This window comes from Dreissena polymorpha, chromosome 2 (assembly GCF_020536995.1).
Source record: "Dreissena polymorpha isolate Duluth1 chromosome 2, UMN_Dpol_1.0, whole genome shotgun sequence".
Taxonomy (NCBI): domain Eukaryota; kingdom Metazoa; phylum Mollusca; class Bivalvia; order Myida; family Dreissenidae; genus Dreissena; species Dreissena polymorpha.
Window position 1 is genome coordinate 21,104,474 of NC_068356.1, and position 26,819 is coordinate 21,131,292.

The 26,819-nt window shown below is 35.3% G+C and overlaps 1 protein-coding gene across 3 annotated transcripts in view; it reads right to left on the reverse strand.

Annotated features, from left to right (window-relative positions):
* The window catches only part of LOC127866170 (annexin A4-like), a 92,942-nt gene that overhangs the window by 60,444 nt on the left and 5,679 nt on the right, over window positions 1–26,819 (reverse strand). For all 3 annotated transcript variants that reach the window (XM_052406583.1, XM_052406586.1, XM_052406584.1), the window contains exon 2: window positions 9,532–9,689. In XM_052406583.1, the coding sequence (XP_052262543.1) occupies window positions 9,532–9,654 (123 nt within the window). In that variant the 5' untranslated portion in view covers window positions 9,655–9,689. The remainder of the gene's footprint in view (window positions 1–9,531; window positions 9,690–26,819) is intronic.

The window sequence follows — 26,819 nt, forward strand, 5'->3', positions numbered from 1 at the left end:
CGGAATGTACTCTCAGTAAGAACTGCACAAGACGTAAAATGTGATGTCATTTTTGGCAAAAACAAACAAGCTGGCTTTAAAAGACTTTAAAAGGCAGAAACAAACAAACAGACAAATTCAAGTGTCTAATCAACCAATCTTGTTACACTGACTATCTCCGGAACCTTCATAAGATTAAAATTAAAACATAGGCTTTTGGTTTGATAACGTCTTTTTATCAACATTTATCCACAATTTTTTTTTACAACCCCCAAATTGATATTGATGGTAACAGGTATTGGGTTTGTTAAGATGTTTAAGGTTCATTTAATTCGATTTTATAGAAAAACTTGAGACTTAATATTTTGACATTGAATTTGGTTTTATGAGGAAGCACTATGAGCTGCACATAATTATGCATATGTGTGTGTACTCTATGATAAAGGCTCATAGCATTCAAGAAGAACTAGGCCATCAAGCACTCAACTGAGTGCAAGGTACACACACATATTGTCAAACAACTGCCCTAATAACCTAGTTATTGACCTCAATTAACCCACATTAATTCATGGCTTTTATTTTGTTAAGAATATTAAACAGTCTTATTATGTTTCATCAAGATTGAGTTGTTATTGTGGCTTCTAGGTTATATAGGTTTTCAAAGAATTGATCAGGAGACCTAGTTTTTGATTACACAGGACCCAGATTCAAACATGGCCTATAATTATATTGTCAACATTACCATTCTGACCAAGTTTCATCAAAATTAATTGAGTCATTCATGTCTTTCGTGAATCACTTTAAATATCTTGGCATTAAAGAGGCCCATCTTTTACATTTACTAAAATTGTTTTCATAAATGTTTTGATTGACCTGATGGTGAAAGATAATTTCAGAGAAAAAAAATTTAATGTTTGACTTAACTAGGTGACTTAGTTTTTTTTCAACTTTAAATTTAAATTTGTTGGTCTTCACTTGGGACAAATATATACTTTTCAAATTGGGAATGGCGCCGAATTTAGCCTCTAATTTGAAGAAAAAAACAGAACCACTTAATTGTTAATATTCAAAATCTGTAAACCAAGGGGTTTAACTTATAATTTCATGGCTCATGCAAATTTTAATGATATTTAACAAGGGCTGTTTGTTAAACATGCATGCCCCCCTATATGGGCTATAAGTTGTAGTAGCAGCCATTGTGTGAATACGTGGTGGTGGTGGTGGTGGTGGTGGTGGTGGTGGTGGTGGTGGTGGTGGTGGTGGTGGTGGTGGTGGTGGTGGTGGGGGTGCAGGTGGTGGTGCAGGTGGTGGTGGTGGTGATGGTGCAGGTGGTGGTGGCGGTGGTGGTGGTGGTGCAGGTGGTGGTGGTGCAGGTGGTGGTGGTGCAGGTGGTGGTGGTGGTGATGGTGCAGGTGGTGGTTATTGATACAATGCATTACAAAAATGCAGTTAGCCTTACATTTGGTAAAATTTACATATATTACAAGGGAGGCAAATGCTGTAACAAAAATAACATGCATAAACGGTAGTTGTTTCCCTTGTTTAAACCATGCTAAATCCTTAAAATGCCTATTTCCAGTAACTGTTACCTTCACCTGTGACCTTGACCTTTGACCTAGTGACCTCAAAATCAATAGGGGTCATCTGCGAGTCATGATCAATGTACCTATGAAGTTTCATGATCCTAGGCCCAGGCGTTCTTGAGTTATCATCTGACAACCACCTGGTGGACGGACCGACAGACCGACCGACATGTGCATGAGCAAAGCAATATATCCCCTCTTCTTCGAAGGGGGGCATAAAAATGGTATACAACTGCTAAAAGAGCATACAAACATAACATTAGCGAAGGGATAAAAACAATTCTTTACCATATAATAGTATTGTTTGTTGTAATGTGCAGGCCCTATAAGCTAGAATTGCATGACGAGGGCTGGTTTATGGATTAATTAAACTTGTGCTTGATTGGCATGATGTTACTTTTTAGATGCACCCATCCACCTTTTTTATTAATGTATACCTATAACAGACCAAAGATTGCATTTTATGATGCATTAAACGTTCATTTATAGCATGCTCATTATATTTAATGTAAATACTCCATTAAAACGTAATCAAATATTAAATGAATATTAAATGGAATATACAATTAGCATTTAAGTTCTGATAATTCTGCAGTTTGAACATCACTTGTATGCATCTAAAACTGTAATAGGATTGCCTGCTGCCTTGGATTTTTGTCTATGAAAAAAATAATTATCTATGGAGAATCTAAGAAGATTTGGTCATAACAGCCAAGATATATTTCTTTGAGAACATTAAGTAAATAAAAAATGTTCCATGAGATTATATCATCTTGCACAAACCATGATGTCATAATAATAATTGATAAAGTGAAATAGTCAACATTCATACATAAGACATTATATTCCAGCCAAATCATTTACAATTACAGTCCGCAATTTTAAATTATTTATAGTTAAGGTAATTTTGTGCAGGGAATTAGTCATCTATGAAATTATAAACTTAAGTTATGTAAAGGTGATGGAATTGACATTTGAATTTGAAGTTTAACTTCACTGGAATTCCAGCCCAGAAGCTTAAGCACCAAAAGTTTACGCAGTACCACCAGAGCATGCAGACTTTGTATATTCATAGCATATTTTAAATGCTGTATAAATAATAAAGCCTTTCTCAAATTTTCAATTAAAAACATTACAAACACATGATAACTTCAACAACATATGTTGATGAATAACCATAAAAAAGATCATTTTACATTTGTCTAAATCAGAATTTCAAAAGTGATATTTTCTTTGTTATGATCATAATGATAATCCATGCAATCTTTTTTGAACCTGTGGCTATTTGTTTAATGCAAACAAATCCCTTTAAAAATAACACATATTAAATTATGATTTTAAATTCCTGTTTTCTTAAAATACAAGTCCAGTGATTATTACTTGAAGAAAGTCAAATACTATTCAGCAAAGACAGAGTACACAGAAAAAATATTGAGAATGTAAACTTACAAAACATCATCCAAAAGTTCAAGAACAATACTTATGATATTACAAAACTGTTGAAGATGGCTCAGTATGGTAAATTCTTTCCTTTTCTTCTAAATATACAGAGAAGTCACAATACAATACAAAATAAAAATAAATGTGTGTACATAAGCTACTACACCAAATATAGATTATACTTACCCCTTGTGTCTGTATGTTTAAAACATAGATAATACAATTTTAAGAGTACAGGATTTTGCTTGAAACACTTAATGGCAGATAGACAACTGACGTGAACTGTCAATACTTCAAATTGTGTACTTTCATTTTTTGTGATTGAAGATTTTTTATTAGTACATCAAATTTCTTAAAATATCTAACATTTTACTGTAGCAATAAAGCAGCCTCAAAGCTGGGGATGGGGGCCAAAAAGGACAAAATTTAGCACTCAATATTATTACCAGTTCATGCCATACATAATTTTATATTACTGTGTAAAATTCTTTAAAGCTACAAAACTACTGACATGAAGACAAAGTGTAAAATTGTTATCATAACTTTTATATAATCAATAATATTATGAAACGTAATTACATGCAGATCTTAGCATGTAGGTATGAAATACATGTTAATTTATTGTTGTGTAGTTCTGATGAGTAATGACTGATTCATAACAATGAGGTAAACATTAATTTGATTCTAACATGATATCATAAATATTTCAAGTTTAAATGAAAACTACCCTAAGCTCAGGTTTTGAGACTTCTTCATGCATGGTTCACAAGTAGTTAAACAACACTTATTGTGTTCTTTGTTTACCAGTAGATCATTATTTCGAGGGCATGATTAACTGCGGGCGCTTCAAAAATCCGTTCCTGCCCGAGTGCACAGCACGAGGGCAGGAACAGATTTTTAGAGCACCCGCAGATCATGATCATGTCAGAGAAAATGTGTATTTTCGCTATTATTGCATAAACAATTCACACATACTAAAATAAATTAAAACAAGAAACCGTCGGAGACGGGTGATGCTCCCCAAAGTTTTTTTTGTCACAATATTGCACTATATATTCAGATAAAAGGAAACGTCTTGAGGGCACAGTAGTTGGGGGGACAAGATTTTTTTTATAGAAAATTTCAAAGGGCCACAACTCTGTGAAAAATCATCAGACCAGAACCCGCTGATAAAATGCACATCTCCTTTGGTAGTGAAGCTTCCTATAAAGTTTCATTGAATTCCAGTCATTAGTTGCTGAGAAATAGCCCGGACAAGAATTGCACTATATGTACAGTTAATGGAAAATTTGAAAGGGCCATAACTCTGTGAAAAATCATCCGACCAGAACCGGCTGATAATATGCACATCTCCTCTTGGTAGTGAAGCTTCCCATAAAGTTTCATTGAATTCCGGTCATTAATTGCTGAGAAATAGCCCGGATAAAAATTGTGCACGGACAGACGGACACACGGACAGACGAAGAGGCGACTATATGCTCCCCACAAAATTTTTTGGGGGAGCATAATAACAGTGAACAAGAGCACCGCCTTGCGGGTGCAGACCGCTCATCTATTTTCTTTTTAAAGGTGAAGGGACTCTCATTTTCAATCACAAAGGAGGGAGGGGTGGAGTGAAGAGGGTCGTATAGTGTGGGGTTGTGGACATTTATTACATTATCTTCCAAAAAAGCGAAAAAAAAAAAATGGGGGGGGGTGGGGGTGGGGGGATGGGGGGGGATTTTTTGGGTGGACGGTATTTCAAACATAACCGTTAAAAAAAAAAAAATTGGGGGGGGGGGGGGGGTATAGTGTGAGGGTGTGGTGGTAATTTGTGAGATGATCTTAAAAAAAAAAAAAATAAAAAAAAAAAATATTAAAAAAAAAAAATATTGGGGGGGGGGGGGTGGGGGGTGAGGGGGGTGGGGGTATAGTGTGAGGGTGTGGTGGTCATTTGTAAGATGATCTTTAAAAAAAATAATAAAAAAAAAACAATTAGGGGGGGGAGGGGGGAGGCCCGGGGCAGGGGGGAGGGGGGAGGGGGGGGGAGGGCACGGGGGATGGTTTGGGTGGAGTCTATTGTGGTATGTCAGGTAAGAGTAGTTTTGTCAAAGTATCAATCAAATCTAATCATAAATTAAGAAGTTATGGCAATTTTAGCAAAATTTAATAATTTGACCTTGAGAGTCAAGGTCATTCACAGGTCAAGGTAAAATTCAACTTGCCAGGTACAGTAACCTCATGAAAGCATGAAAGTATTTGAAGTTTGAAAGCAATAGCCTTGATACTTTAGAAGTAAAGTGGATCGAAACACAAAATTTAACCATATATTCAAAGTTACTAAGTCAAAAAAGGGCCATAATTCCGTAACAATGACAACCAGAGTTATGCAACTTGTCCTTTTACTGTACCCTTATGATAGTTTGTGAGTGTTCCAAGTATGAAAGCAATATCTATGATACTTTAGGGGTAAAGTGGACCAAAACACATATCTTAACCAAATTTTCAATTTTCTAAGTATAAAGGGCCCATAATTCCGTCCAAATGCCAGTCAGAGTTACATAACTTTGCCTGCACAGTCCCCTTATGATAGTTAGTAAGTGTTGCAAGTATGAAAGCAATAGCCAGGGCTCGCGCTGTCGTTCGCCACTTGAGCCATTTGCGAAAATATTGAGAATTTGGCTCAAGAAAAACCCGATTTGCGAAAATGCTAAAATCTCGTAAAATTTCATTGAAAACAGCCGCCATTTTAACCTGAAACTGGTTTTCTATATTTTTCTCTTTGTTTCAATGAAAGTATTCGCAATTTGAACCGTGAACGAAAACCGGTCTGCACCTGTATCGAGACATCGCTTGACCTTATTGTTATTGAAGTGCACATGAGCTGGCCAAAACTGAGCTCGCTTACACATAAAATGACGTTGTTGAATGAAACGTAAAAATGGGTGGAGCTTTGAATACACAGTTAATATTGTCGTCTGCAAACAAAATAGCAGCCGGTCGCAAATGTCGTATTATAAGATCAAAAATGAAAATAACCGTGACAATAAATAAATTATTTCCAAGCTGACTATCGATCTAAATTAAAGAGTGATAATTAAATAATTAGTTCTATGTCGTTGATGTTACAACTTTCTGCCGATTTTCGATTGAAATAAAAAGGTGATAATTAATTAATTTGATCGTTTTACTCACACACTATGCTAACTAACAGCGGCGTATTTTAACCAAAGGAAAACGTGAAAAACACACGCGGTTTAATTGCAATTAAAGTTTAATTAAAGTTACGAATATGTAACACATAGGAAGAGTAATTCATGTCGTCTACAATATAAATGGAAGTAACCACTTTGTCCGTATAGTCGCTAACATGGCTCCTTTAACCTTAAAGCGTCCTTTGGATGAAAATGAGTCTAAACAAACAAACAAACAAATTAAAACACAAAAAACTAAAGCATTCCAAGAGTCATGGAAAGTTGATAATAATTGGCTTCGCTTTGAGAATGAATCAATATCAATGTACTGTGACCTATGCATTAAGGTGCAGACTTCCAACAAGTTCACTGTAGGTTGCAATATCCTGAAAAAAGACTCGGTTACGAAACATGCCAAGTCTAAAGGTAAGATTTTAAAGATGAGAGGAATTTTAATTTGAAATTACTTTGAAATGCTATAGTCTAACTATATGTATATATGCAGATTGACTATGTATTTTTTTATTTTTTTCAGACCACACTCATGCCGTCGATACCAGAAAGCAGTCAGTGTTTATGAAGTCCGCCTGTGACGTGGCCATAACGAAGAGTGAGGCAGCGGTAACTGCAGCTCTAAAAAATGTATACTTTGCTGCTAAGCAGAATCTAGCTAGCTCAGTGATTCCTGCTCTGAATGCCCATTGCATTAATCAAGGTGTCTCACAACTTTGTGATCTAAGGGTTGATGGTCATACCACATATGAACACCACCAGTCAATCAATGAGTTCCAAGAATGTATTGCTGAGTCTTTGCATTTAGAATTGTTAGAAAAATTGAAACACTGTCCAAAATTCAGTCTGATGTTAGATGAGTCAACAGATGTGTCTGTGTCACAAAATTTGAGCTGTTATCTAAAAATTATAGAGAGTGATTGTTTTGGATCAGTCTATCCTGTGACCCACTTTTTGGGCATATCTGATTTAAAGCGGGTATATACGATTTTTATATGTGCTGAATTGTAAAATATTGATACAAATATGTTATAATAACACACACTATGCAAGAAAAATGATACATTTAAGACGAATTTCATAAAATACAGCAAATACAAATTAGCGCCCCGAGCCGATTGTGACGAAGATAATTCGTAATTATTTTCCTACAATAACCGACGCATTCGTCTTTTTTGTAAGTGTTCATGTGTCGTATGAATCGATATCGCTGCAGAAATTTCAAATGAACCGTTAAACTAAATTTAGATTCACATCGTACATGCATGATATATATGCTGGCGAATTCGGCTGTACAGCCTTTTTCGATTTCAGAATTAAATATCTGGCTTATTTAGCATTTTTCGACACATGTTCTTCTTAACTTTTATTTTAGTTTATATTGAAATATATGTATAATAAGTTTTTTACACATTTTATATTTATTACTAAATATTTGACAAGATCGTATATACCCGCTTTAAGTATTGCAAATGCTGAGTCCATCTATGTCTGTGACATTCTGTTGAGAAAAGGAATAGACATTGACATTCATCATGTTGTTAAAAATGTGCTGTATGAAAATATCTCTATTACTATGAAAATTGTGATGTGATGTATATTATGATATGTGACATGTGCTTGTTGTCATTAAAAGAAATATGAAAAATCTATAGTATACATTGTTATTTGAAACAAACGAAAACTGGTTGGCAATAGGCCCAAAACGCACCACAGACAATCTAGGATTTTCCGGGGGGGGGGGGGGGGGGGGGGGGGGGGGGGGTGGGGGGGGGGCATGCCCCCTGCCACACCTAGATCTGGGTGGGTCAAAGATATTTTGGGCCAGCGCTAGCCCTGAATAGCTTTGATACTTACGGAATAAAATTGACCTTAACACAAAACTTAACCAAAATTTTCAATTTTCTAAGTATAAAAAGGGCACATAATTCTGTCAAAATGCACGCCAGAGTTATCTAACTTTGACTGCCCAGTCCCCTCATGATAGTAAGTAACTGTACCAAGTTTGAATGCAATAGCATTGATACTTTCTGAGAAAAGTGGACCTAAACGCAAAACTTAACCAAAATTTTCAATTTTCTAAGTATAAAAAGGGCACATAATTCTGTCAAAATGCACGCCAGAGTTATCTAACTTTGCCTGCCTAGTCCCCTCATGATAGTAAGTAAGTGTACCAAGTTTGAATGCAATAGCATTGATACTTTCTGAGAAAAGTGGACCTAAACGCAAAACTTAACCGGACGCCAACGCCAACGCCGACGCCAAGGTGATGACAATAGCTCATAATTTTTTTTCAAAAAATAGATGAGCTTATTACATTGAAAACAATATGTCTTGTTCATTCGACATCAACAAAATAATTTGATTATTTCATATGACGTCATACAGTTCAAGGTTGTGTTTTACATATGCTTCACTCGGTCATCAACAGAAATGACGAGGCAGTTTTCAATTTAAAATGTGTTTAAACAGTGAATTAATGCAAATTTTAAATGCAGCCACGCAAAGTAAGAAATGAGGAATTATTTTGAAATTTACTGGTCGTGATGGATAAATATATCGTCAGAATAGGTCATTGTTTTCATAGATGTTTCTTTCGACAGTTTCGTACAGGTCTATCTTATTTCGTTGCAACTAAATTTTATAAAAATTAATACTGCCAGCATATTGTCACTGAAGTATTTCAAGCATACAGTAGGAACGTTAAAGGTACATAAACACTTACATTTACAGCGTAGTCTTTTGAAAGTGTTGAGTAAATAACCTTAACTTCATTGAGGTTGCCAATAAAATAAAGCTGTTGTCAAGAGAGTTCAGATGGTATAATTTGAAAAGTGGATTGAAATATTTATTGCCTTTATCCCTGCATGCATGAGGAAACTGATGCTTTATATTTAGTTCCACATTAATGCTTGGAAAGTCGGCGAAGGCTGGAGTTATTAACAAAGTTCATAATAACTTCATTGAATCCAGTCATTACTAAGGGAAGTAACTGCGCGTGGACCAGTTTATGGATATGCAAAACACATAACAGGGCTTGAACGGCACGTGAATCGCCTTGTTAATACACGATATCTCCCATTCAAGCCCTCCTTTTGCCGAGTTTCTGCACCCCGCAAGAGGGCATTATAGATAGAGTTTATGTTATAATTTTGTATACAACACAGCAACTGAAAAAAGGGGCCCAGTTGCTCAAAACATGTGAATTCAGTTAAGATAGCAGTGTAAATTTTGTGATACTAAGCTAACTTAAATGTTTACACTTAACTATATCTTAATTCTTTATTTTTTAGCAACTGGTCCCTGGAGCAAGATATTCATTATTAGAGAGTAAGAGAACATACCGTGGGCTGTCCATAAGGTGAGCCCCCTGGCTGGGGATATCCGCCTGGGTAGCCAGGGGTCTGACCCGGATAGCCACCGCCTGGGGCTGGGTAACCTCCACCTCCTCCGTATGGATAGCTCATTGTTGCTGCTGGTATCTGCTGCTTCTATTCACGCACTGGGTGTTAGAAAACAAAACTACAATTTACTTGTAACAAAAAAACAAGTTTGAATCAATTGTCTACTGAATGTTAAAACTAGTGTGTAACTGACATTTGTAAAATTTTCAATATTTAATTTGTTATCAAAAACATTCAGAGCACTTTTGTTACTGAGTGCATAAAAAATATTTCAGCATTAAAATTATGGAAACTGCTCCTTTCTTAAATAGTTTTTTGTTTAAAATAAATGCATCTCAATTTGGAGTTATGCTTTGATTTTCAAATTTCTTTATTATACTAATCATAAAATTTGAAAACTAACAATATTTGTTATAAAAATAAAACAGTATTATGCTTCTCCTAAAATTGTTACAAAATGTAAGTTTTGACATTCAGTAAATGAATAATGTACTCACTTATATCGATTTGGAAAATTTTGTCAAAAAGTTATTATTACCGAAAATGTTGTTGTAATATTTTAATAGTTATCTAGTCAGTAAAATAAACACAAACATGAAAAAAAGTAAATAGTATACAAATGTCAGTTATATGATTTTAAACATTCAGTAGACAAAATGTTCATAGTGTGAATTATCAACAAATAAAAGAGATTAAAATTAACTTAAACTAGAAATGGCGCAGCAGAGGCCGACGGGTATTCCCCAGCTGCATGTTTGACCCAGGGGTGCCCCAGGGCTGTCAATCGGGCCATGCATAGTTGAGATTGACCGTATTGTCATAAGAGAAGTTCAGTATCAATTAGAAGTAAATTGTAGAAATGAAGAAATTATAGTTAAAGGCAATTTTGGATGGGCATGGCCTATGTGGGCGGGGTGCCCCAGGGTTGGTAATGGGTCCATACAAAGTTGAGATTGACCGTATTGTCATAAGAGAGGTTCAGTATCAATTTGAAGTAAATCGGTGTAGAAATGAAGAAATTATAGTAAAAGGCAATTTTGGGTGGGCGTGGCCTATGTTGGTGGGGCGCCCCAGGGTTGGTTATGGTGCCATGCATAGTTGAGATTGACTGTATTGTCATAAAAGAGGTTCAGTATCAATTTGAAGTGAATCGGTGTAAAGATGAAGAAATTATAGTAAAAGGAAATTTTGGGTGGGCGTGGCCTATGTGGGCGGGGTGCCCCAGGGTTGGTAATGGGGCCATGCATAGTTGAGATTAACCGTATTGTCATAAGAGAGGTTCAGTATCAATTTGAAGTGAATCAGTGTAGAAATGAAGAAATTATAGTAAAAGGCAATTTTGGGTGGGGTGCCCCAGGGTTGGTAATAGGGCCATGCATAGTTGAGATTGACCGTATTGTCATAAGAGAAGTTCGGTATCAATCTGAAGACAATCGGTGTAGTAATGAAGAAATTATAGTAAAATAACCTAAAACAAGAGCTGTCAGAGGACAGCGCGCTCGACTATTCGAGCGCTTGACAGTATAACGTAAGCCATCATGGGGAAATTGTTCATATTCAATAATTTATTAGACGATCTTTCAAAAATAAAAAAGGAAAAATAAAATTATTTTTTGGAGGGGGGGGGGGTAGGGGGGGGGTAGGGGGGTGAGAGGGGGTGGTGGTAATTTATTAGATGTTTAAAAAAAATGTTTGGGGGGTGGGGGGGGGTAGGGGGGGGGGGGGGGTGAGAGGGGGGTATAATGTGGGGTAGGGTAATTAATTAGACGATGTTTAAAAAAAAAAAAAAAAAATTGGGGGGGGGGGGTGGGGGGGGGGGGGTAAGAGGGGTGGGGGTGAGAGGGGGGTATAATGTGGTGTGGGGTAATTTATTAGACGATGTTTAAAGGGGGGGTTTGAGGTGGGGGGGGGGAGTTATTCTGGTAGGACGTGGGGTATTGTTTGGGTGGAATCCATTGTGGTATTCAGGTAAGTGTTGTTTTGTCAAAGTAATAATAAAATGTGATCATAAATAAAGAAGTTATGGCAATTTACGCAAAAGGTTCAATTATCTAAGTGTAAAAGGGGCCATAATTATGTCAAAATGCTTGATACAGTGGTCTGCTCTTGTTTATAGGTTGGGGTCATGTTGGTAAACAAGTATGCAACATATAAAAGCGATATGTCAAAAGATATAGGAAATATTTGGGGTAGAACGCAAACTTTAACATAGATTTATCAATAATATGCATATTCTAAGTATAAAAGGGGCAATAATTATGACAAAATGCTTGATAGAGTTGTCTGCTCTTGTTTATAGGTTGGGGTTATGTTGGTAAACAAGTTTGCAAAATATAAAAGCAATATGTAAAGGGACAATGAAAATAAATGGGGTAGTATGAAAACTTTAACATTTGCTGCATATTCTAAGTGGAAAAGGGGCCATAATAATGACAAAATGTTTGATAGAGTTGTCTGCTCTTCAGTGCCCCAGATAATTTTTCGGTAAATAGGGTTTTCACCCATTGATTTTGAAAAATAGGGTGATTTCATTCTTGAAATAGGGTGAAATGAGTTATAAAAATGCATACTTTAAAATTATTGCTGCTTTACTTCTGTTGAAGCTGCACACTTGTATTGATTCAATAAAAATGCAAACTATCATAATTAACTTAAATAAACCAATTCGGCACTTACTGGCCCTTGCTTTCTTGGTTCGAAAAAGTTTGCTATCGACTGATATTTTTGCGAAACAATCGGGGACGTCTTTCGACCTCTCTCATACATTTTTATTTTGCATTGTTATTGAAAATTAAAGTACAGACGTTTTAAAAATACATGCAAAATGAACGACGGATAAAGTCAGATTAAAAACACATGTATGTTGTCGTAAATAATTTGGTTTTTTTTATCTATGAATTCTAGTCCGCAGAGCATTTGAATAACTTTGACTGTTTTCCTGCTCCGTCATACAGGCTCTTGCTGAATGAAAGTGTCTATAATAATTTAAAAGAGAAAATACCGAAAATTAGCAAAGCATTTTTGATCGAAGCTATTGTATCGTACGCATCAAGTTTGACAAATTTGCGTAAACGTCAAATTTGTTGCGTTTTCAATACGCATGATTTTGTATTTCTTTGCGTTTTATAACAATGTAATAGGGTGAAAGACGCAGATACGCAGCTTATCTGGGGCACTGGCTCTTGTTTATAGGTTGGGGTCATGTTGGTTAACAAGTATGCAAAATATGAAAGCAATATGTGAAGGGAGAAAGAAAATATTTGGGGTAGTACGAAAACTTAAACATTTGCACGCAGACGCTAACGCAGACGCCGTGGTTAGTAGGATAGCTCCATAGTCGAGCTAAAAATGAGTGAAAATCTCTGACCCGGCCCTGCCCCAACCCCCATAATTTTTGATCCAGGGGTCAGATCAAAATTCCAAATAGTGCAGGGTCGCACATATGCTCATAGCTACCATGTGTGTAAGTTTCAAGGTACTAGTGCTTATAGTGTAGGAGGAGATAGTGGCCAGGACAGACAGACGGACGGCGGAGATAACCACAATATCCCCACGCTTTTCAAAAAGTGTAGGGATAACAAGACTATTGCCAAGCAATATATGTCCCGTACCGGCTCCACCATTGTCAGAAATTCCACCATTGTCAGAATTTTTTTTCTTTTTTATATTTGTTGCCATAGCAACCAGAATTTTTGACGTAGGAACAGAATAAAATGACGTGCATAATGTCTATAATGCCATCTATCCATGTTTCAAGTTTCATGAAAAAATATGAAGAACTTTTAAAGTTATCGCAGGATCCAGAAAAAAACACCATTTTCAGCAGTATTTCTAGTCTATTTGTTGCCATAGCAACCATGATTTTTGACGTAGGAACAAAATGAAATGACGTGCATAATGTCCATATTGCCATCTATCCATGTTTTAAGTTTCATGAACAAATATTACCGGTAAGAATTTTTAAAGTTATCGCAGGATCCAGAAAAGTGTGACGGACTCACATACTGACTGACTGACGGACACACAGAGCGAAAACCATAAGTTCCCTCTGGTGAAACCAGTAAGGGACAATAATGAAATATTTATAGCTACTGCCAACATACATGCAAGGTCTTCCCAAGGCCATTTAACCTTGCCGGGGCGCTTGAATTTCGAAATCAGAGTCCCCGGGGCGCTTGAAATTTTTCGACCTGTGTGTTTTATCAGTAACTGCAATTACCCTTTCTGGCGATTTTTCAAAGTGTGCGAACGCCTGTCGTCTCAATCATCGATTTATTGCTAGGTTACGTAATTAAGGTATCATCAGGGGGCCTATTAACCGGCTCAATCTAGCTTACAGTCGTTACGGAGGTTCCAGTTTAAATACACAGAAGCGCTTCAATAGGTGTCTTTGTTTTATTGCCAAATCAAGCAACCAAACATCCAACAGCTTGTGTATTATAACATCCAAAATTTAGATAAGCGTGTGTCATCTGTCGAAACAATGATATTGTTAGTCACTAAGCACAACGAAGTAGCTTACACAGTAAAATCCCAGAGATGATCTCGGAAACGAGACTTGATTGAAAACAATAAAAATAAAGATATTTATTTGCATAAGATGATTTAAAATAGAAATGAAAACGAAAGAAACATACACAGACGACACAAAATATAATTGATTTTGACCATTAAAATACAAACAAATAGTTAAAAAAAACACTTTCACTTTCCCGTGTTCAGAAAATGGCTTGTACATGTACATGTTGCGTGAACTCTAAATTTACAGTCAGTTGTCGATTGGTCACTGTAATAGAACGAACAGAAAACTATGCGCACACATCACGTCAGGTGTTTTACGAAAGTTCAGTGGGGATACCCCTGCCACAATCAATGTCCATATGCATTTAAATATGTTTTCAATTTATGTTGCTTTATATTTAATTGATACTGCTTATATTTTGCAAACGTTCATCATCTATGTTATCATTTCTGTTATAAGATTGTAATGCAGGTCTGCAGCCAATAAGACGGATGCTGTATGAAGACACCCGATGCTTATTATTGAATTTCCCGTGTTGATAATATATAAGTATATTGAAATATTATTAGTGATGTCCGATTAACCACCGTAAATAATATGTGTTTCTATTATTATCATTATAATTTATGTCCATCGCTTCAATAAAGTTTGACAGTCACGTAATCGTTTATTTATTAACCCATTTGAAACCAAGACGCTATCTAGATGTTTCACACCCTCAATCTCAAGTTTGCATTCGCACCTTTGTGCACCCATTTATTCTTCTAATTGGCATGTTATTGACATGTTGTTGTTACATCAATAAACGACCAATAACAGGGGTCAGGAAGCGAGAAAACTCCTAATATCTCAACTGTAAAAACAAAAGCAACGTGTCAAGTTGCGAGTCAATAACTGAACTTGCTATATCTTCTCGTACTAAAATCAAATGTCCTTCTTCTAAACAAAACCGCGACATAATAACTCCAGTAATTTCATTTACATTAAGTGAGATCTTGAATATTAAGACGTCATTTTCGTATTCAAGACTGACAATACTTCACATGAAAGGATCTTGTACTTTGTGTGTGTTACTAGTGTTGTGTTTCCTGTACATAATGTCTACTCCTAAGGGTAAGAAGAGGCCTGGGTGCTCTTATTCTATACAAAGCTTTTTCTTGCCATCTGTGAGCGATAATGAAAGTGAAAACGAACATGTAAGTTTGCCTCCCCCAAAAGTGCAAAAGATTAATGATGCACGTGCTTCCTCTGACATTGTGTCAGACGCCCATTTAAGTCCCCAAACACCAAGCAACAAGGAGAGATCTTCCGGGTTCAATCCTGCTTGGAAATTGGAGTTTCCTTGGGTTCGTGAAGTGGAAAATGGTATGTGCACATTTAAGATTTTTCTTTTTTACAAACTTATTTTTGTGCGACCATGCTCTGAAACAACGGTTGGTATCATCTTATACATAATTTGTATGAACAAGACATACAAACAAATAACATTTTTTAAGATATTAATAAATCTGTAAGACGATGATAACTTGCGCAGTTTTACTAAGTTAAAAGCTCAGTGTATTACAAGATCTCATGGAACGAGCTGGACAGATTTTTTTGAAGTTAACTTTTTTTGAAAGGTTGTCCAATTGCCCATAGGAGGATCAAAGGATGCTTTGGATTAAAGCTATTTTTGACATTTTTGCGGCCTGCGAAGACAGGTCTATGATAAATTCTAGTTAACGACCTTGTTATGATTCCAATATCACAGGGTGGGCTCTTTGTCATTTTTTTTCTCATTAAACATGATTTTATATATTTATTTGAATATATTGGGCTCCTAAAAAAAAAAATATATTATCCAGGATACTTTACTTCAACCTGTGGGCTGATGGTGGGTTTACAATAAGTAAAGAACTGTGAATTAGTCATGAGGGGCTGAAAATGACAGCTTAATTAAGTGAAAGGCCGAAAAGAGGTGATAGATACCAGAAGATTTGCCTGAAACTATATTCAGGTAGAACTGGCAATAATGCAAATGAAGTCTTAAAATATCAAACCCCAAGATGTCAAACAAATAATTTCATATGAGAAATAAGACTCCCAGTAATGTCTGACCTCTGCAACCAGAGAGACCAATTCATCAGAGAGGTCAATGACAAAGAATTAACAAGAGGGCCATCGTGGTCCTGGGTCGCTCACCTGAGTAGTATTAACGTTAAGCAAGGGTTGTTAACGTTGTTTTGGGAAACGAAAGGGTTTGTTGTTTTGGCAGATTATACATAATATGCGTTATAAGTAGTTTTGTATATATATATATATATATAATATTTATTATAAGTAGTTTTTTGTGTGCGTGTTAACTTTTAAAGTAGACATTTGTTTTGGATTCAAGTAATATGAGGACATTAATGTAATAATGAGAAACAGCAAAAGAAAATGGAAGTAGATTTTCCACAAATTGTTGTCCAGCTTTGAGATCATGAGATAAGCATCTCAGCATCTTTGGATGATATAAACATGGGGTACGTTTTGATTATAGGCCCTATTGTTTTCTGTTACTCGCGCAAATTTGACTAGCAAACTGCGGGGATTGGGGGCTAATAGTGAAGATGTAATTGACACATGTATCTAACTCGCCATCAAAATCAATTGAGACATTGTAAGGCTTATTTTGATGTTTTGGCAAGTTCTGAGGCAAGTTTTATTGAAGAAAGCAATTTATTTAACTCATGAATTTTATTATGATCTATTAAAGTTAAAAAATATATATATATTTAAATTAAGTGTTTGTGAAATTAAATTGCAAGGTACGGTACGTTAACAAACATGCACTTAAATTGTCAACCAGATGTCGATTGGTTGACATGGTAGTGTGAAAAAAATGTTTCCAAACATTAAAGCATGTGGCCCAGGAAGCTTTTGTCAGTGCCTTTGACTTCTGTGCCATGGGAGCGTGTGTTCTCGCAGTTTATTTTCCTTTTTTGGACGGGTCCAGTAAACTGCCCCGTTCCCAATGACCTACAATCCCAATCAGAATCGAGTAAACAATCCCCGGAAACGCCAACTTGACGTATTTCAACACTGTTTTAAGTTGCGGCCAATTTGACTTCTCAACAATTGACTGGTTTAAACATTTAATGTTACATTCGTACATTAATGTGTCTGTTATTATAGCATACATTGTTATTGCGAAATATAAACCAGTCTGATTTTTCTTATGCTTCCGGAAATATTCGCCGTGAGTCACAATAGTAAGTATTACAGAAAGAAATTAAAGCCTAGTGAAGTCAAAAGCAAATCGTTGAGCAATTTCGGCTTCATAAAAAGTTTGGTGTCTGTTTCATTCACCCATTCCCCTCAGTACACTGCAACAAAAAATGTGGACAATGACAGTAGCCAAATGCAGATTGACAACAAACACAACAAAGCTATTTGTACAAGTACTGGTGTCTGGACTCTCAGTCTCATCAGCCCAGAAAGATGCCATTCTTGATATATTTATAGCAGATAAAAAAAGAGAACTCTGTCTGTAACAATCTGTTTTCCGATAGCATGTTGTTGTTTGTGCACGACTGTGAACAAGGGACAAAAATTGTCACAAAACCAGGTTTTAATTGTGAAAAAAAAGTCTGATAAAGGGAGACAACTCAAACTGAACTGATTATTTATAATACGCCCCCTTTGAATCAAAATAAATCTATTTTTAGTTGTGGCGACCTTGACCTTGGAGATATTGACGTAATTCTTTCATGCCACACATCGTCCCATGATGATGAACAAATGTGCCAAATGATTTTAAAATCTCACAATGAATGACATAGTTATGGCCCAGACAAGCTCATTTATGACCAGTTTTGACCTTTGAACTCAAAGTGTGACCTTGACCTTGGAGATATCGACGTAATTCTTTCGCGCAACACACCGTCTAATGATTGTGAACAAATGTGCCAAACGATTTTAAAATCTGACCATGAACGACAAAGTTATGGCCCGGACAAGCTTGTCCGCCCGCCAGCCTGCCTGCCCGCCGACATTCGCCAATCTAATAACCAGTTTTTTCCTTCTGAAAACCTTGTTAATAAAAGTTTATGTTGCTTTCCTGTGTCATTTATAGCTGACAAAAATTTAACAAATTCATTAAAATACCATTCTTTAATTGGTACATTTCACAAGTTGATTTTTCCCAATTGGAATTTACGACTCGTTTTTTTTCCAAATTTGATGATTTCACGACGCGAAAAATTCCCAATGGGTACCGGACCCGTTCCCAATTGGGTGAAAAAAATCACTGTCTTGAAAACAGGTAGTTTTGTTACCAAGGCTAGCAACTGCATCAGACACAAGCTTAAGTTATTTTCTTGATAAAATGAACACTGTTGTTTTGTGCTTGTTCTGCATGTGCGATCGTATTGCACTAGTTTAATAATTATTTAAAAAACATTTTTATTAAGTCAATTTAAGTTTAAAAAATAAAACAGAATGAACAAAGAAACACAACATTATTGTGAGTGATATAACGTGAACGTAATGTAAGCAGCCCAACAAGAAATATATATTTATTACATGTGAAAATGAACATTGTGTAGTTCTTATAATTTTTAAGTTACTTTTTTTTTGGCAGGAAAAATTAATACAAAATTAAGCTTTCATTTACAAAATTATTAAAATACAAGAGCTGTGTTCGTGAAACACAATGCCCACTACTGCACCGCTTTGAAGCCATATATTTGATCTTTGACCTTGAAGGATGACCTTGACCTTTCACCACTCAAAATGTGTGGCTCCATGAGATACGCATGCATGCCAAATATGGAGTTGCTATCCTCATTATTGCAAAATTTGACCTTGACCTTGAAGGATGACCTTGACCTTTCACCACTCAAAATGTGCAGCTCCATGAGATATGCATGCATGCCAAATATCGAGTTGCTATCTTCAATATTGCAAAATTTGACCATTGACCTTGAAAGATGACCTTGACCTTGCATCACTCAAAATGTGCAGCTCCATGAGATACACATGCATGCAAAATATAAAGTTGCTATCTTTAGTATTGCAAAAAATATGGGCAATGGTAAAGTTTTCTGACGGACAGACTGACTGACTGACGAAAAGACAGACAGACGGACTGACTGACAGTTAAAAAAATATATGCCATCCTTCGGGAGCATAAAAAAGTGATGGCGAATGTTAAAGTTTTCGGACGGACGGACAGATGCCATATATTTGACCTTTGACCTTGAAGGATGACCTTTCTTGACCTTTTAAAATGTGCAGCTCCATGAGATACGCATGCATGCCAAATATCGAGTTGCTTTCTTTAATATTGCAAAATTTGACATTTGACCTTTGATCTTGAAGGATGACCTTGACCTTTCACCACTCAAAATGTGCAGCTTCATGAGATATGCATGAATGCCAAATATTGAGTTGCTATCTTCAATATTGCAAAATTTGACCTTGACCTTGAAGGATGACCTTGAACTTCACCTTTCACCACTCAAAATGTTCAGCTCTATGAGATACACATGCATGCAAAATATCAAGTTGCTATCTTCACTATTGAAACAGTCATGGCCAATTTTTAAAGTTTTCAGACAGACGGACAAACACACGCACACACATACGGACCCTGGACATCACACGGTCACATAAGCTCACCATGTCACTTCGTGACAGGTGAGCTAAAAACAACATTATTCTAAGTAGGTTCTATATATTTTCAAGTGTGTTGTTAAATTTGTAATCCAAAAGCATTTCGGATTTTATTGTTCATGTAAATTTAACAAAATGAAGTCACAAATAAACATTTATCATATATTACAAGTAAATCCTTTATGGTGATTAAACTCATGCAAAAATTAGACTTGATATAAAACATCACATCATTCTTCGATGAAGAAAGCGTAGGCTTTATTTAATATAAGATTTCTTAATAAAAATTTTGTAGCGCAAAGAACTCTTGTCTTAGATCTTTACTTTTTTTTTTTAAATGAGTAGCATTTTTTTACAAATGTGAAAACTTTTCTCTAAATTAAGTCATTTACGCTGTATCTACAAGGCTGTAGTCATTCAGATAGGTAAGAGTTGAACAGTGGCATGTACCATTATTGAATAAACATTCATTTGGGAAGGGCGCCCATGCTGATTGGCTGATATTACCAAGAATCATGCCAGTTAAAAGCAAATTCACTAGAGAACATTGTCTCAGATGACACGCGCCAGGGTAAAAAAACTGTTTATCTTTGATGTTTCGTTATTTTCAAACTCTCCTTGCAGAATTATGTAATTGCAATACATCAATTTCAGGCGACCCATACACAATTTTTTGCCAGGCCTGAGTTTCATCGCAATTGTGATCAGGCCTTGGGTTAAGTTTGCAGACTATTATTGGGGTGTTGTTTCAAGTTATCTTAATTGGTCTTTAGTTTTATTACTTTTGAGACAACGTTGAAATATACTGATTTTGCGCTTAAATTTGAAGGGTTTGTCACAGTATACCAAGCTGAACAAAGACATTAATGTTGACTACCATGAGAAAGGTAAGTATTGATTTTTTGATAGCAGAGTATGAGTGATTAAAGGCAATAATTAAACATTTTACACTTATTGGTGCTTTAAGGTATTAGCACTCTAATGGGACATGTTGATTTTCTCTTCTTTCTTCGCATATTTCTTAGTGTTGTGGTATTATGCATTGATCATTAAAGTTTAAATACAATTCACAGTATAATAATTTTTTTCTCCATTTTCAGTTTTGAACCCCCAAAATTTTTTTTCTCCATTTTTTCTGAAACATGTATTTACAAAATTCACACTCATTAATCCAAATATTGAACAAACAACACTTTTTTAGTATGTATTAATAGATAAATGCATAATATATACAAATATGATAGTTTATAACATGTGTGAAAAGGAATAAAGAAAATATAAACAAACAAGTGATGTCATCATCCTTCGGAAAACGAGAAAAATTGCAATCTCTAGTCACGAGTTTTTTTTAAATAAATTGTCAAAAAAAAGGCAAAAGGAAATTACAATCTCTGAACAAAGAAATCATCTACAATGTATGCTTGAATGAAAAATAAAGAAAACAAGGGACAAAATTGTCACAAAACCAGGTTTTCATTGTGAAAAAAAAATCTGATAAAGGGAGAAAACTCAAACTGAACTTTTGAAATGACCAAAAAAAATTAACCCCCTTTGTAATTTTTTTTTTTTTAAATCTATTTTTAGTCGTGGCGACCTTGACATTGGAGATATTGACGTGATTCTTTCGTGGGACACACCGTCCCATGATGGTGAACAAATGTGCCAAATGATTTTAAAATCTCACAATGAATGACATAGTTATGGCCAGGACAAGCTCATTTATGGCAATTTTTGACCTTTGAACTCAAAGTGTGACCTTGACCTTGGAGATATCGACGTAATTATTTCGCGCGACACACCGTCCAATGATGGTGAACAAATGTGCCAAATGATTTTAAAATCTGCAATGAACGACATAGTTATGGCTCGGACAAGCTCATTTATGGCCATTTTTGACCTTTGAACTCAAAGTGCGACCTTGACCTTGGAGATATCGACGTAATTATTTCCCGCGACACACCGTCCAATGATGGTGAACAAATGTGCCAAATGATTTTAAAATCTGACAATGAACGACATAGTTATGGCCCGGACAAGCTTATTCCGCCAGCCCGCCAGCCAGCCAGCACGCCAGCCAGCCAGCCGGCCAGCCCGCCCGCATTCGCCAATCTAATAACCAGTTTTTTCCTTCGGAAAACCTGGTTAAAAATGGGGGTCACCAGTGAAAACGAAAGTTCCTGTTTTACAATCAAGGGTACCCCCCTTTTCCAGAAACGCCATACTGAATTTGAGATTTTTATATGTGAGCATAAAGATGAGCTAAATGTTCAAAAATTATTATAAATAGATAAAAAGAAGAAGAGGAAAAGCGTAATAAACTCATAAACATATTAACATACAAACATCTCATATATCATGTGTGACATGGAACCTACAGTAAGATTTGCTAACCTAGTTTGAAATTGCACATGAATGCGTTCTTCTGTAAATAAGACTTGAAAATGTTACAGGGACATAATTAGAACATTAATAATTAAGTAACAAGGCACATTTAATCATTCAATCATACACGTTTAAAGGACAATAGATTTATCAATTTATCAATGAGTAGTGAATCAGTGATACTAGTGATAACATTAAACTTATTATGACAAACAAAACAAAAACATGAATGTCACGGTAGTTTTTTTGAAGAACTTCGACAGGTTGGAATAACTTCAATAAGTGACCGTCTGCGTCAGAGTTATTCATTATAAAAATGTTCTTGAGACCATTGCGTTCAAAGATCATTTTAACTTAAGACGCATAAAGTTGAGTCCAGAGCCAGCTATAATATTTATGTTGTTGCAGCATTGAACACATAACTGAAAACAAGAACACTCAGTGACTGCAAGTTCCTAGCTTATTTCTGGGTTGAATTTGAGTCCATAATCTGTCTGGTTTCATTTTCCTCCTGCACAGGTTATCAGCATATCACTGAAAAGATAACACCATTGTTCCTTTGAAGTTGATATTTGCCTAGTAGTTGTATTCAGGCAGGTTCATAAGAACTTCAATAAGTTTAAGTCAAAGAATATTATGCATAATTGCAATTTGTGTATGAATAATTTTAAACCTGTCCATTTTTATTTATTAAAAAATAAATATTTGATCATTCCTTATTTATTTGACTTCAATAAGCCTTCTCAAAGTTGTTTCTATAAATTGACAACATTTCCTTCATGTTATTTAACAAAACAATCATATACAGATGTCAAATACACAAGCACTTGTATAGGAGTAAGAACTGACATTAGTGTTTCATGAGAAGTGTGACATAATCCATTATAATATGCGTCATTGTTTTTATTTATTCAGACATTCACGACATAGCATGTTATTACTAGTATTTTATATGATACGCCCTTTTAAACTAGATTTTTAAGTAAGTGCAAACACCACATATATACATTCTTCATCCAAATGTTAATACCAAATACATGTATTATCCCTACTGGATATGAAACTGACTATTAACGTTACATTTTATTTATTACTTAAAACATTTGTTCTACATTAACAATCACATAAATCAGTGAAATACCTTCTTCATGTCAATCTTATAAGCCTGTCTGTATAAAGGAGATAGTTGACACTTGATGAATGGTCCTACTTGCATGTATTTCCATTTTCTTTAAGTTCAATTGATCATTGGAACATTCAGTGTTGAAAAAAAGTAATTAACCCCTCCTGGCCCACCAATATTGATGATCATTGCTGAAAAGATAATACATATGCAGCATTTTAATTTGGATAACCATAATACATAATTTAGGAGATCACACACATAGCAGCCATTGGCATATCATTTTCAGAATAGTAATTTTAGTATTTGGGACATAATAAACTTTTGTTGTTTGTTTGAGGAAAACATCATTACTTGGTCATAAAATTCAAATATGATGTCCTTGATTTCCATGCATTTACAACACAACTTTTTCCTTACATGGCATATTTTCTTTTTCAAAATTAAAGCAAATATTTGCCTGGTTATGTGGTAAAAATCACTGACAGGGTGCACTTTTCCTACAAAATCTACTTTACTCCAATTACGAATAATTAAACTGTTATACTTGAAAAAATATTGCATAATCCATGTACCTTCCTGTTCCGAGCTTTGTGTTGATAGCAAAACAAGGCATTCCTTTCTTAAAAAGTTGAAGACTCTTCTTTCCGTGATGGGTTTTTCCGTATGATAACCCGTTCACATGGCTACAGTCATCACACAAGCATAAATCCACTTTATCCCCTTTTACTGCTCACCAACAATATTAAATTTTGTAAGTGACACGGGTTCTAAATGTTATTCTTGACAGTGGTCAAAATTTTCAAGCGTTTGACATTCGTATTTCCAGGAATCATTTTCTTAATAAATATCAACACTGCCATACTTTAGTTGACGTTTATCATTAACTCCAGTCACATAAATATGAACAACAATAACACTTTTATGAATCTTTCTCTTTCAAGATAGCATATTGCTTTTTCTTTAAACGACCCAATCTGTCAGGTACAATGTCTGCCATATTTGTTGTCATTTTATTTAGCTTGCGGGTCCTACATTTAGTATTTCATAGCGTATTTATAGAATATTTGTAGTTTTCCGCACATACCCAGAAAACGTTCGAAGTGACGGATATATACGAAATAAGGCGATATTGCACGAAGTTCATTAGAGTGCTAATACCTTAAGTAAGTCATATGCTAGAACACAATAATATTAATATCCTTTTTTGTATTTTCAGATCACCAGAAAGATCCTGAAGCATCAAAATCTGGGCAACATATGCAGACTGCTAAGAATGTGTCAATCACTAAGACTTATAACTAATTAAATGTCCTACTATTAAATAAACTTGACATATGTGCCGTTATTAAATAAACTTATTAAATGTACTGTAATTAAATACAGGTTTTCAACATCATGTCAAATGCTTAGTTTTTGTTTGTATTATTTTCACATGATCTTTATTATCCCAATGTGGCCCCAGTTTGGCGACAATTTATTGACTTTGGCAAAAGGGATGCTGGAGGTTTCGGTAAATGACAAGTTCGGTAAATTGGATTTATATAGTAAATGCCGCAGTGTCCGACAAATCCATTGCCCGGAGCCCGGGGGCTACCGAAATTTTTCATCGGGCTACTGAAATTTTCCAGCTGACGCCCGCCGGGCTACTATAAATCTATAAGAGCAGTAGCCCGGTTTATTGACAGACATACGTAGAATAAACACGCTGACCATGTGTTTGTACACTGTGTATTGCTTATAATCTGATAACAAAGTGCAATCAATTATCTAATCAGTCACCGATCACTTGCGGTAATGTCTTAAACAGTAACAGTGTATTTTAATCATCCAATCAGAATCAACATTTGTCGTCTGCTAATAATATAATGAGAGCCGGTTGGATTGTTGGCGCACATGATGCAACATCATTTCGCAGTTTGGAATTATTTGTTAACCCCAACAATCAGTAATAGCGACAACGTTTTTGATGTCGTTAAATATCCAAGGACGCCAAACATTAAATTAATCAAAACAATAGCGGATTTTTCAAAACAGTAACGAAACGGAAAATGAATATTAATGACAACTTTGTGAACGCGGTTAACACCTGCTAATTAGTTTGCATTGTCAATTAATAATTGGATTAATCGACTGTTATTCAATAATCCCATACATGCCCGATTTATATTTTTAAAACCAAATTATGGGTGGGTAATATAGACGATAAGAGTCATAAACACAAACATTTGAAATTTTCTAAAGTGTCAAATGAATTTCGGCATATGGTTCTATTTAAAGATATGATGAAATAAGCTTCCAATCAGGACCGTTGTATTGCAACATGCGTAAATAACCTGCCACGGTTTGCACGCGTTGTACAGCTATTTTAGGTAACAATATTCTACATTTAAGAAATGAATTTCTTTGTACTGATAAAAAGCGCGTGAAAATTGGCGTGGGTGTATTTATTTGTAAATAAAAATTTCGTAGCGGGTACAACATTGAGATCATTTAATTTCCATTAAAAGTTTTGTTGTGAATTTCAACTAAAGTACCGGGGTATCTCGCGAATTATTTGGCATTGACATTTTCTCTTAATAAAATATCATGTAAACACGCTGTATCGTTACCGTTACGCTGTATCAGTTCCTTCATTATTAAAACAATTATTGTATTGTATACTGACTGCACACAAGTGTCGTAACATACAGATGCAATACGTAAATTCGGACAGTACTTAAAGTCGGACACAAGTAAATAAATGATTTAATACTCTTGATTTCTTGAAACTCGGTATTTGTTGTTAAAAAGGGAAATTGCATTGATTAACACCATACGAGTCAATCGTATTGATCATCTAAACGTTTTATTAACGTTTACGACTTAACATGCTGTCCAAATTTAAGTACAAATACATGTGCACATACATGTAATATCTACATGTAGTATATGATTTTCTTTGGTACATTTACATTTAAGTACACGGTGCCTGTACTGTAGCATTAATTTACGATATTGATTGTATACATCAGACTACTTGCTGTTTTATGTATATGCATGTATACATATTATGTATATGTAAATGAAGAAATGAAATAAAGATGAAAACCTGCCTCTCATCATTTTGTAGGAAATTTTTATGGGCTACCAAATATTTTTATTGGTAGCCCAGTGGGCTACCTGAAAAATAAGAAATTTGTCGGACACTGAATGCCGTGGAGGTTTCGGTGAATTGGTTTTTATAGAGGTGGTATACCTAAAATGAGGTGTTAATGACACCTATTATTGGCTTACAATAACATCAGGGGCATATATTTGCCAACTATGGATTAATTTTGAGTTGAGTAATAAATGCTATGCCTACGGTAAAGAATTAAGGGGCATGAATGAGCTACCTCTGAACTTTTTAAATCAAATTCTTTTAGGAAATTGTAGGTACCAAACCAAAACAAGATGCGTTTGTGAAACACAATATCCCCCTATATGATGTTTGACCTTGAAGGATGACCTCGACCTCGACCCTTCACCACTCAAAATGTGCAGCTCCATGAGATATATTGCATGCCAAATATCAAGTTGCTA